The sequence below is a fragment of the Felis catus genome, chromosome A1 (genome assembly GCF_018350175.1).
Source record: "Felis catus isolate Fca126 chromosome A1, F.catus_Fca126_mat1.0, whole genome shotgun sequence".
Lineage (NCBI taxonomy): Eukaryota > Metazoa > Chordata > Mammalia > Carnivora > Felidae > Felis > Felis catus.
In genome coordinates this window covers 204,282,804-204,295,924 of record NC_058368.1, presented here as the reverse complement: position 1 = coordinate 204,295,924, position 13,121 = coordinate 204,282,804, and the positions used below count along the sequence as shown (strand labels likewise).

Genomic DNA, 13,121 nt, shown 5'->3' with positions numbered 1-13,121 from the left:
GAGAAAGAATCTTAAGCAGGCTCCATGCTCGGCGCAGAGCCCAACGCAGGGCTTACTCCCGCCGCCCTGGGATCATGACCTGAGCCAAAATCGAGTCGGATGCTCAGCCATCTGAGACACCCAGGTGTCCGTCCACTGCTGTTGAACATACATCTGAATAGTCCACAGGCTCTAGATAACTCAATAAATCCCGGACTGAAGACATTATTTCCTACCCCTGAAACATCCTTCCTTTCCTTGTCTCACTGAAAGGTCATTTACTGCTACCCAAGCCAGAAACCCAAGTGTCACGCCATCCTCTGGCACTCCACAGCCAGTCACAAACTTCTGTATATTTTGCTCTCTGTGACGTTTCTCAGATTTGTCCCCCACCTTCTCATCCCTGTTACTACTGCCCGAATTCAAGACCTCATCAAGTCTCCTTTCCCCCCGTCTTGCTGTTTCCTTATGTGAGTCCGTGGTGCCACAACATCCTGTGCTTTCCTGTCATTACCGTGTATAAAATGAAGGGTTGATAGGACTATGTTTTTTTTTTAATTTTTTTTAATGTTTATTTATTTTTGAGACAGAGAGAGACAGAGCATGAACAGGGGAGGGTCAGAGAGAGGGAGACACAGAATCTGAAATGGGCTCCAGGCTCTGAGCTGTCAGCACAGAGCCCGACGCGGGGCTCGAACTCACGGACCGCGAGATCATGACCTGAGCCCAAGTCGGCTGCTTAACCGACTGAGCCACTCAGGCGCCCCAAGGACTATGTCTTTTGACTGTGAGCTCCCTCAGTGTATCTGTGTGCCCACACCACACAGAACAGTGCCTGGTATTCGTGCTCAATAAATGTCTCTTGAGCTGAACTAAGCTCTCATGTCTTCTATTTCATTTTATCTTGTTTTAAGGCTTATAATGCTATTAAAATTATTTTCCTTTTTTTTTTCTTTTTTTTTTTTTGGAAATAAGATTATCAGTGTTTGGTCAAGGTCTTATGTCCCAAATGTCCTTAAATTACACAATGCTTTTAGAAACATCATCCCTCCACCCTCAAGTAATTAGGGGTCAACTCATGATGATAAATCATTTGCCCCATTATATTTAATAATTTAAAGATATCAGTGTCTCATTAAAAGTCTTACTATTTGTCTTACTGTTAAAGTGTTATCGCTCTCGATTCTGTTGGTTTGGGGTTTTGTTGTTGTAATGTTTCCAGTATTAGATGTCAGAGAGTTGGGTGGGTGATTTGCCACGATTGTCTGTCCCTGATTTGGCTCTGCCTATGATCCAATTTTGGACCAAGGCTTTAAAGATTTCCTGCCCAAGATCTGTTCAGATGAACACTAAAACACTTCACATCAAATCTGTGATGTGAAAGTTAGATTCTGGTTTTTAAGGAAATGATTCTGTTATTACAGAGAGATGAACCAGCCTCCTCTCTTACTTGGATGTATCGTATAGTCTCTTGCCACTCAAAATGTGGTTCCCAGAGCTGCAGGAATGGCATCACTCGGCGGCTTATTAGAAATGCAGTTTGCGGGGCGCCTGTGTGGGTCAGTTGGTTAAGAGTCGGACTTCGGCTCAGGTCGTATCTCATGGTTTGTGAGTTCGAGCCCCGTGTTGGGTTGCTCAGAACCTGGAGCCTGCTTCAGATTCTGTGTCTCTCGATCTCTCTGCCCCTCCCCTACTCACATTCTGTCTCTGTCTCTCTCAAAAATAAACATTAAAAAAAGAAAGAAAGCAGTTTGCAAAACACCGGTATAAAGAACACTTTATAGAACACAGTAAAGTGGAAACAAAGCAAATGTTATGCCACTGTTGGGGAAAGGATTCCTAGGATAAAGATAAAAACAATAAGATTCATTTGCCTGCTGTCAGTTTGTCTCAAGTTTGTGAGTACAATTTAAGAAGAACAATATGTAAATAAACATGTATGTGTTTGGTTAAGGATACGTTTCCCTATCCTAGTGGACTTCACGCCTTAATGGAGCCACATCACATTGTGGATATAACCACAAGTGGAGGTGTCCACTGCTAACATCGAGGAGGTGGGAAGGACTCACCAAGCAATGAGGCATGAGATTGCTATGCCCAAATAATATCCTCCCAAATAAAATCCTCCCAGATATTTTTGGAACCCTGGGATAATGTGAAGAGTGAATGAGGCTTTTTCTTTACCTTCATATGAAGACATTTGGTCACTAATGCTTCTCACAGCATGGACACTTGGACCGGTCAGGGAATATTCCTGAAGGGGATCAGGATAATTTTGTGCCATAGGGACATGCCGAAAGGCATTACTGCACAGTGGTTAAGCATACAGAGACAAACAACCAGGCTCGACTCCTGGCTTTATCACTCACAAGCTTATGTTGGATGAGTTACTTCATTCTCTCTGTTTCAGTTTATCTGTAATATGAGGATGGTAATAGCACCTTCTTCACGGGGGTGTTGTGACGACTGCTTGAGTTTATGCATTACGTGCTTAGAACAAGCTGACAGGGGCACCTGGTGGTTCAGTTGGTTGAGTGTCCGACTTCAGGTCATGGTCTCATGGTTCGTGAGTTCAAGCCCCTTGTCAGGCTCTGTGCTGGCAGCACGGAGCCCTGCTTGGGATTCTGTTTTTCTCCCTCTCTCTTTCTCTCTCTCTGCTCCTCCCCCAATTGCACTCTCTCTCTCTCTCTCTCTCTCAAAAATGAATAAACATTTATTAAAAAAAAAACAAAACAGGCTGACAAATAGTAAACACTCAATAGTTAGAAACAAAATCCCATCACCTGCCCCACAGTAGGCATCCAGGTGTCAATATTAAGTTTGTGGAATGCGCCCACTGTCCATTTACTGCCCCTCAGCTTCAAATTCACCCTTAATGGCCAGTTCTAGGGAATTAAGATGGGCCCTTTAAATATTTTTCCTTCACGGGCTGGCACGATGTTAAACCTTTGTCAGTGGAGCACACTGGAAAGGCATTGCAGCAAGAGGGGTTTCCTTCCAGGTTCCAGGGTGTGCCCCTATCATTTCTGCAGCACCAGGCTCTGGGAGCACATGACAGCCAACAGCACCCCCAACTCGGGGCAGTTTGGGGCAGAGTGTCTCCAGTGAGACACCTCCCTGTGAAGAACTTGCTCCTGCAAACTGGAAGGCAGACCAGTGATTTTCCTGCCACTCGGTGAGCCATGGCTGTGCCCTCTCTAACAAGGTCTGAATCTCAGCTGGGCAGGGAAGGGGTCATGGGATCTCTTCCCTCAAAAACTCCACTTCAGCCCTACCAGTATCAGCCCTACCCAGCCCTGTATTCTTCAGGGTTCTGTGTGCCTCCTAGCCTATCTCTTGCTATAGCTAATAATTTGTTATATTAAACTCTCCCTGTTCAAATTCATGTCTGGTTTTTGTCTCTTGATTGGACTCTGACTGATAATGAATGGATAAATGAGACTTCAATGTTCTAAATTATTCCTGGAAGTTTGTATGTTGTCTCTAAGATGAATGAGCCAAACTTTTAAGAATGCCTATGTGTGTGAAACAGCTATACTGTTATCTATGATTAAGTGAAAGAAAAATTAGGTAATGTGTAGATTGTTGTCCTTTTTATGTTTTTAAAAATCTGTGTGAATGTGTGTGAGTTCATATTTGTAAATGCATAGAGAAAGTTCTGGAAGGATACACAGAACCCAGAGGGGTTATTTATTACCTCTGGATGGGGAAGAGGGATGAAAGGAATAGAGAAAAGGGACCTTCATATATTTTATTCTATATTTTAAAAATTTACACTGAGTGTTACTTTTTAAAAAAAATTTAATGTTTATTTATTTTGGAGAGAGAAACAGAGACAGAGACAGAGCATGGGCAGGGGAGGGGCAGAGAGAGGGAGACACAGAACAGGAAGCGGTCTCTAGGCTCCATGCTCAGTACAGAGCCCAATGCGGGGCTCAAACTCACTATGAGATCATGACCTTAGCCAAAGTCAGAGGCTTAACTGACTGAGCCACCCAGGTACCCCGAGTATTTGTTATTTTATAATTTTTATAATTTTAGGAATTAAATTATTTGATTTTTGTGACTTTCCATAATTTTAATTGATTAATTAATTTTAGAAACTTTTTAATGTTTATTTTTGAGAGAGAGAGAGAGAGAGACAGAGAGACAGAGTGCAAGCAGGCGGGGGTGGGGAGGGGTGGAGAGGGGCTGTGAGACACAGAATCCGAAGCAGGCTCCAGGCTCTGAGCTATCAGCACAGAGCCCAACGTGGGGCTGGAACCCACAAAATGCAAGATCATGACCTGAGCCAAAGTTGGACGCTTAACTAAGCCAACCAGGTCCCCCTCATAATTTTAATATAAAAAGTTAGTGATAGCGATGCCTGGGTGGCTGGGTCGGTTAAGCATCTGACTCTTGGTTTTGGCTCAGGTCATGATCTCACAGTTCATGGGTTCAAGCCCCCTCATTGGGCTCTGCGCTGATGGTGTGAAGCTTGCTTGGGATTCTCTCTCTCTGCCCCTTCACCACTTGTGCGCTCTCTCTCTCTCTCTCTCTCCCTCTCTCTCAAAATAAATATATAAACTTAAAAAAAAAAAGTTAGTGATAGAACCTGGCGAAAGGAAAGGAAAGGAAACTAACAATTATTGAGCACCTCTTCTATGCCCAACATTTTCCTTGTTATCTCATATAATCCTGAGAATAACTAGGTAAGAGAGGCATTGTTATTCCTGTTTTACTGTTAAGAAAACGGGTTCAGAACGTTAGACAATTTCTCAAATTCATGTAGTTAGAATTCTGACTTGACCTTTTGGAATCCAAAGAGACTCTTCCCAGGCTTGCCAGCATTTCTCAAACAAGGTTTCATAGCAGGGGGCTCATGAGCATGTTCTCAGGGTTTATGAGCTCTCCAGACAATTCCTAAATTTTAATATGTCGTCTCGATCATAATATTTAAATAGACATGTTCTGGATCTTCTGGAAGACTATCTTAAAAGAGCACTTTCAGGACATTTGAATTTTGCTTATGTTTATGCCTAGTGCTATTATCAGGTCAGATCCTACCTTAATTGTCCTAGGCCAGTCAGAAAGGAACAGAGTGGAATTTTCTAATGCATTCATGCTAAGGGAGGGCTCAGTTATATCATCCTGGTTCAAACAAAAAAGTGGTGGGGAGAAAACACTTCTCATTCTGAACATGCTAGCAAATGCACATAAAACTCAAAATCTGCATCTTAAGGATCAGTGCTATATTTGTGTTTGGTAGTTTTGGCCAAATATTAACCATTACTTTAATATTGTTCGATTGAACTCTTCTTGGCTTTGCAGTTGTGTTTTTATTTAAATTTAAATTTTATTTTGATTTTAAAATTGCAGAAAAGATATACACACAGGGGGTTTATAACTGGTTTCATGTTTATATACCAAGTAACATAGTAAAATAATTAAAGGTTACCGCTGAGAGTAAAAAGAATGTTTTCCTGTAAAGGGGCCCATGTATGACTCAGATTTGAGAAGGCTGCTCTTATATTATTCTGTTTCTCCAGACATAGAAAAAGGACATTTGAAAAAAAACCCTGAACTACAGTATAAATACTATGACTGGGTTCCTTAACCAAAATCTAGACGCTTAGTCTAACAATGGTATTGAATTTAAGGAAAGCAGGGTGTGTTGTTTTAACAGAAGGGTATACCTGGAGAGAAATCGAAGAACAGGTTGGTGGCCCCCATGTCAGGCCCCTCAGGGACCACTCCTGGGGAAGTGGAGGGTCCTGACTGTGCAGAACAACTTTCAAGCCCAAATGCATATTCTTTGTTTTTTAATGCTTATTTATTTTTGAGAGAGAGAGAGAGAGAGCGGGAAGGCACAGAGAGAGAGGAAGACACAGAATCCGAAGCAGCTCCAGGCTCTGAGCCGTCAGCACAGAGCCTGACGTGGGGCTCAAACCCACGAGCCGTGAGATCATGACCTGGGCTGAAGTAGGACGCTTAACTCACTGAGCCACCCAGGCGCCCCTCAAGCACAAATGTACATTCTTGGTAATCCTCCCTAGCGAGTGCCCTATAATTAAAACAAACAGAAAACAAAATGTCTTTTTAGGATGCAGACGACAAGTCCCCAGCAAGTGCCTGTGTGACGAGGAACCATCCTGCTGTGAGAAAACGGGTTGTCAGAACCAAGTCGGTTTGGGACTGTGAGGCAAAATGCCTCACCCTGCATCTGCCAGAGACAAGTGGAGCCTTAGTCTGAAAATATCTATAGTAACAACAGCCAGCCCACAAAGCCCTAGATTGTGGCTTTAAATAATCTGGCTTAGGGCCACCGGAGTGGATGATAGACATTTTTATGGACTCGGTTTTGAGTTCTGGGAGCCAGCAGCCACGTCAGCAGGTGTATATACCCTCCTACCTTTGGGTAGAATCCAAGGCTTTTAATTACAGGTAAGTCAACTGCTTCCTGATTCATGCAAAATGCTTTGAGAATGCCAATTACTGAGCCATAACATTAAAATGGCCATTTAAGGCACCATTAAGGCAGTGGAACCATCGGTGCCTGGAAGAACAAAATGTATTTCTCAAAGTTACCAACTGGCACAGACCACTTCACGATCCCCTCCCGGAGCCTGTGACAATTGTCAAAGCCACTTAAACCTCCTTCCCTGCACTTCCCAGTATTCCCCACCTCCCTGCCTCCCTCCTCTCCTGCTCCTCCCCCAGGTCTGAGTCCCTTAGAGCCTCCCACAGGGCACGTGGGACACACAGATACTCCATGGAAGGCTTTTATGGAAAGCAGTGGGTTACCCCTCTAGGTTCCACAACTGCTCTCAGGCCTACCCTCTCGTATTTCAACCCAACATCACTTATTTTTAGACGGCAGAGGGTTGGGCGCTTCCCAGATCGTGTGATTTTCCTGTGGCCCGAACTGCCTTAGGAAAAGCCCAGGGAATCACCCAAAAGGATGCAGTTCTCTTTCTTTCTTTCATCACCAACTGGACCTTTTTCAAACACCTCTGTGTTTTGCTGTCCCACCTTCTCTGCCAGGACTCGGTCCCATGGGAAGTCTGGCCTTGGGTCTGGCAGCGGCATCCCTCATCACCCCTGCCCCTCTGCCTGCCTGTCTCTCCCTCCTCTCCCACAGGACAGCTGCTGTGATTGCTGAGGGGCAGCTGGAAACACGTCAGGAAGCTGAAGGGAGATACATTTCAAAGCTTTATGTGAAAAAAAAAAAAAAAAAGTGCATTGCCAAAACTAGAAATAAAGCCTGAGCAGGTAAGCCTTTGAGAAACAGTGAAAGTGAATCCTAAAATTTCAATGGTGAGTTCTTCTGAAAAATTTTTACAGAAACATAGAAAATGATACACTTGTGTCTTTGTCTTGATAAGATAGATAGATTGATAGAAATGAAGAAGAGATTATCCAGGTAGAAATGAAGAAGAGATTATCTAGATCTTTCCATGCTCGGTAATACAAGCCCAGTACATTGGTGCACTATATCGGGTCCCCTAAACAAATGCCTACAGGAACCAGGCAGTTAATAGGACGATAGCCAACTTCAGAGAAGGACAGGGGCTACTGCGCTCTAGCCAATTCCTGCCAGAGGACATGGGACCGTTGTTGCCAGATGTGACTTTTCAAGAGAAGATTTAAAATACAAGTGGGGTGTATATGTGAGAATGTATATACGAAATCTGTCAGTTTTTAAGGGTTGGCAAATGCTTTCAAAAGCAGATCAGACACGACTTATATTTCACCTCTCTTCTGGATTTAGAGAATCTATTCAAGGTCAAGTTTCAGAAAAGACGACAGTGGGAAAGAGTCAAGTCAGTCAAGTATTTAGTACTTCTGTTTAGGTTTTCCTAAGTACTGTAGAAAAGATTGCCTCCGGTTCAAATGCAGTTACAATCTCCATATATATGCTAGCAATTCACAATTTGAGTTCTCTTTGATATAATTTGTATGGTTCAGTCTCCTTTATCCTGCATCCCTTCTTAAAGGTCAGATTGCAGTTTTGCTTTTCAGTATCCACAGGGCTGACTTTGTGGCTTCCCAAACCCCTAACCCAGAAGGTGACGTCTGCCTCTCCTGCAGGAACATGCACATTTGTCTCCAGTGTAGCAGGTTAGGGGGAAGGAGGAGACTGATGAATAATAGGGATTTCCCTCCAACCTCTACCTGGGGATTTTCTAAGAGACTGTCATCAGAAAAGGAAACACAGCTCAAAGTTGTTGTGTGGAAAGATCTCATCCTCCATGAGACAAATTACTAATATCTGTTCAAATGAGGTTCCATCCTTCTTGAAGATCAGCAATGTAAATCTATGCCAGTCTCTCGTAGATAACTGGAAATTCCTACCTGAAGAGATCGAACTTCCTGCCCCAAATTGCCGCCAGGACTTCACTCCTTCCTGCTCCATCTTGGGGAGGCAGCACCCCCTCTTTCCACGGGAGGCTTGCATAGCCAACACCCCCACTCACCTTCTGAGGAGGGAAAAGCCACACAGGCAGCCAAGGCCACCAGAGCGAGTCCTGTCTGCTGCATTCCTGCCTGCCCCACCAGCCCCGGGCTGTACCACAGGTGAGGCTGTAGGATCAGGAAATGAGGCTGAAGGTGTCCTTGGGTGCAGAGAGTGTGGAGGAAAAGTAAGCCGGGCAGCCCCGCCCTGGGAGGTGCTGGGGTACCTATTTCTCATATTTCTTTCCTTGAGACCAGGCTCTTTCTTACGACCAGAACTGTGTACAGCCACCTGGGGGTCTAGCAATGTCAGCGGTGATCTGGCAGTTGGCGAGGTCATTGCGAGTTGGGGGTGTGCATCAGAATCATCTGGGAACCATTAAAAAATAGCTGTCTACTCGAATCCGTCCACACACCTAGAATTCAGGATTTGGAGTAGGGGACTAGTGATTTGAATTCTTTTGAAGCTCCATAGGTGATTCTGATGGACACCTCCATTGAGAACTGTTGCGTAAAGGAATCCGTTTTTAAGTAGCTTGGTGAAACTAACAGTTTGTGGGGACAAGGGTGACAAGTCATAAAAAAACAGTATTATCTGGTGGAAGGATATGGAAAAATTCGACCCCCCTCTGGCCTTGGTTTGCAGCCAAATTGTTTTCAGTGAAGCTGTTAGTTTATTTAGGAGAAAAGACAGGTAGAAAGGCCTCTTGCCTCTAGGCTATGCCTGGTAGAAAAGAGAGGCCCAGAGCAGATGTAAGCAGGAAGGAGGAGGTGCGAGTTCTAGTCTGGCTTTGTTGCTAATCTGCTTTGAAAATAAGAGCATACGGTAGGGTAAGAATAATTGGATTCTAATCCTGCCTCTTTTACTAACTGGTTGTATAACCTCAGAATATGTACTTAACTTTTCTGCAAATACAAGTCAGGCTGGACGCTCTCCAAAATTTTGCCATGCTTTCTTTATAATTGCTCTGTCTCATGCAGTAACTTCTTGTCCGTATGTAGCCCTTGACCATATGAAATGTGCTCACCCAAATTCAGAGGCACTATGAGCATAAATACACACCAGATTTCAAAGACTTAGTACAAAAAATATAAAATATCTCCTTAATAATTTTCATATTGATTACATGCTGAAATGCTGAAATGAAAAGTATTTAGATATTTGAGTTGAATGACATTATTACCATTAAAATCTCTTGTTTCTTTTTACTTTTTTCATATGACTACTCAGAAAATTTTAAGTTACATATGTAGCTTACATTATATTTGCATTGGGCAGTTACTTTGTAAGGTCAAGAGCTCGAGACCAGAATTGTCCCCCCTCTGTCAAGTCATGGTACTTAACCAAACTCCAATTTCACTATCAAGAACAGCTACAGGGGCGCCGGGGTGGCTCGGTCAGTTGAGCGTGGACTTCGGCTCAGGTCACGATCTCGAGGTTCGTGAGTTCCAGCCCTGCATCAGGCTCACTGCCGTCAGCGCAGAGCCTGCTTCACATCCTCTGTCTCCCTCTCTCTCTTCCCCTATAGTACTCGCACTCTCTCTCTCTCTCAAAAACAAATAAAACACGAAAAAAAAAAAAAACCAGGCATAAAAGAGAACAAAATCTTGCTATTTGTAACAACATGTGTGGAGCTAGAGGGAATAACGCTAAGTGAAATAAGTCAGTTCAGAGAAAGACAGAGATTTCACTCATATGTGGAATTTAAGAAACAAAACAAAGAAAAAAAGAGACAAGCAAAAAACCCCCAGACTCTTAAATATAGAGAACAAACTGATAGTTGCCAGAAGGGAGGTGAGTGGGGGGATGGGTGAAATAGGGGAAGGGCATTAAGAGGGCACTTAGCAAGATGAGTGCTGAGTAATGTATAGCATTGTTGAATCACTATTCTGTACACCTGAAACTAATATAATACTGTAGGTTAATTATACTCCAATTTAAAAAATAAATTAAAAAAAATTTTAAAGAGAAGCAAATTAAAAAGGACCAGAGTGATAATAAACTAGGGAACTGGAGCTTTGGAGTACCTGGGTGTAGACAAAGACTGGGGCCCGAACGAAGACCCAGTCACGCAGAGCAGTGGTTCCAACAAGCAAGGGGACCCTGTCTTGATTATGGAGCACAAAGGAGCTGCGGAGGTGACCTGCTTCTCTGCAGTAGAATAAAGCCTCTGTTCAGATGAAATGAAGGGTGACTGCTGGAGAACCCAGAGGGATTTTTAATCCAACAGGAAGGCTGAGCTCAATTTTGATGAGCCTGGGGTTAGAAAGAGCCTGTGTTCTTACTCTTGTACCCTTATTTGCTTCTCTATTTAATGGGACAGCTTCCCTTTCACTGTGTGCTGTTCTGCTAGGGAATGTCACCAGGAGCCTTCCAGGAAGAAGGCATGGGGACAGAATCCAAACACTTGGAAAACACAGGGGCTCTTCCTTGAGTGGTCTCAGGTTGTTAGCATTTTCCCTCTCCTTCCCACTTCTTCCTGGGACCACTGCAATGAGGTGATGGGTTGGGTAGCGGCTCCTGGAAGACAACTGGTGTTACACATGGGACTCATGAGATTACCACCATTAGAACGACAGCCCTGGGACAAGGCGTTATGTCAGCCTGGTGTTTAAAGGCAAACATGACACAGACCCGCAGGAGCCCATAAACCACTGGCAATCCCTGTGCCGTGTTGTTATGTAATGAGCACGAGAGCAATGCCGGGCAGGTCAGTTTGACTGGGGGGAGGGCAAACTGAATGGTGGAATTTTTGCCTGTGGGGAACACGGTGCGAGCTAGTTATGGGGTATGTGCGTCTGTGTGTGACGGGATGTTCACCGGGCATCATTCTACCCAGAATTAACTGGGAAGGAGCCTTGAAAGACTGAGATGAGAACAACTTTGATTATTCAAATGTTTTTATCTGGGCTTGGAGCTTCTACAAAACCAAATGAGGAGGAGACTGGGAAATGTGTGCCCTAAGGACCTAGGGAATAGTTGGAGGGTAGAGCCATGGACTCAGTTTGAAGACAGCCTAAAAGTACATTTGGTTTTGTGTTTCCCACCGTGAAATGTCCCTGGCTAAGAATACCAGGAGGCAAACTTTACAAAATTTTTTTGCAGAGTGGTGGGCGGCTGGGTGGCTTTCTCGGTCTAAGTAGCCAACTCTTGATTTTGGCTCAGGTCATGATCTCCCACTTGGTGGGATCAAGCCCCAAGTTGGGCTCTGTCACAGAGCCTGCTTGGGATTATCTCTCTCCGTCTCTCTCTCTCTGCCCCTCCCCGGCTTGAGCATACTCTCTCTCTCTCTCTCTCTCTTAAAATAAATAAATAAACATTTTTTTTAAAGTTGTTTATTTTACCAGGAAAAAGCAAATCGTTTTCACCTTAAAGAGAATTAAGTATAAACTCAGACATTCATAAAAATACTTTATACCATCCATGCTCTAGGTAAAATGACCCGTTTGGATTAGGAGGATGAAGAAGAGTTCTATTTTATTTCTTAATTTTATTTTTTATTTCAGAGAGAGAGAGAACACGAGCAGGGGGGAGGGGCAGAGGGAGAGAGAGACAACCTTAAGCACGCTCCACACTCATCAGGGAGCCCAATGTGGGGCTCAATCCCATGACCCTGGGATCATGACCTGATTGAAATCAAGTCAGATGCCCAACCAACTGAGCCAACCAGGAGCCCTGGTAATAATATTTAAATGTTCATTTCATACAAGGAATTGTTTTCTATATCATATAGCAAACAAAAAAATTATAGAGTTTTCCTTAGAGCATGGAGGATGATTAATTATAAAAATATATATCACCAGGGGATTTATAGGATTGAAATTAGGACCAAGAGCAGTGTGTGTGTGTGTGTGTGTGTGTGTGTGTGTGTGTGTGTGTGTGAGATACTTCAGAAATCTGTATTCTTTCAAAATAAGATAGTACATTTTCCAGCCGAGATGGCTTTTAGCAAAACCAGGCCAGGCTGTGGTTTCATGATTTATATATACTCTGTAGTTAATTAAATGTGTGATGGGGTTGGGCATCAGATATGCTAAAGCAAACAGGGAAGAAAAAATGCAGGACTAATCAGTAGGAACAGAGTTTGAACCTAGAGCCAAAGTAGGGAATTTCCCTAGCACTGAATTTCTTATTCCTGGTTAACATTTTAGTTTCCTCTCCAGACTTAAATGTATAACTGTTTTCTTTTTTAGCATTCATGCCTTCCAGATATAGAAACAATCCAAATTCATCCCAATATCGTCATTATCAGTTTTATACTGAGTATGCTGAGGCACAAAAGTTAGGTGACTTGACTAAATTAGTCAATACATTAGGAATTATAGAGCAGAATAGTATCACAATCTAATAAAAACAAACAGACTGCACCCAGAAAAATCTTAAAAAGAAAAGCAATGGTGGACAACTAGCCTTTTTGGATGTTAAAATATATTGTAAATCTACTGTAACTAAAATAATAGATTCTAGACACCAATGCATAAATCCAGGAGATACAATGCTTGGGAAAATTTAATATATATAATGAAGTTAGCATTTTACATCAGGGAAAACTGTGGTTTATTCAATGGTTTTGAAACAACTGGCTAACCGTGTGAAAAAAGATAAAGTTGAAGATTTAAATTTCAGATATATTAAATATCTAATGTAAAGAATTAAAATATAGAAGTGTGCAAAGGAAATATGGATGATTTTTTTTTTAAGTTTTGGA

At 43.0% G+C, this 13,121-nt stretch overlaps 1 protein-coding gene across 1 annotated transcript in view; it reads right to left on the bottom strand.

Annotated features, from left to right (window-relative positions):
* CCL28 (C-C motif chemokine ligand 28) overlaps window positions 1-8,584 on the bottom strand; it is a 28,986-nt gene extending 20,402 nt beyond the window's left edge. The window contains exon 1 of the mRNA XM_045037445.1: window positions 8,436-8,584. Within this exon, the coding sequence (XP_044893380.1) occupies window positions 8,436-8,499 (64 nt within the window). The 5' untranslated portion in view covers window positions 8,500-8,584. The remainder of the gene's footprint in view (window positions 1-8,435) is intronic.
* Between the last annotated feature and the right edge of the window lie 4,537 nt (window positions 8,585-13,121).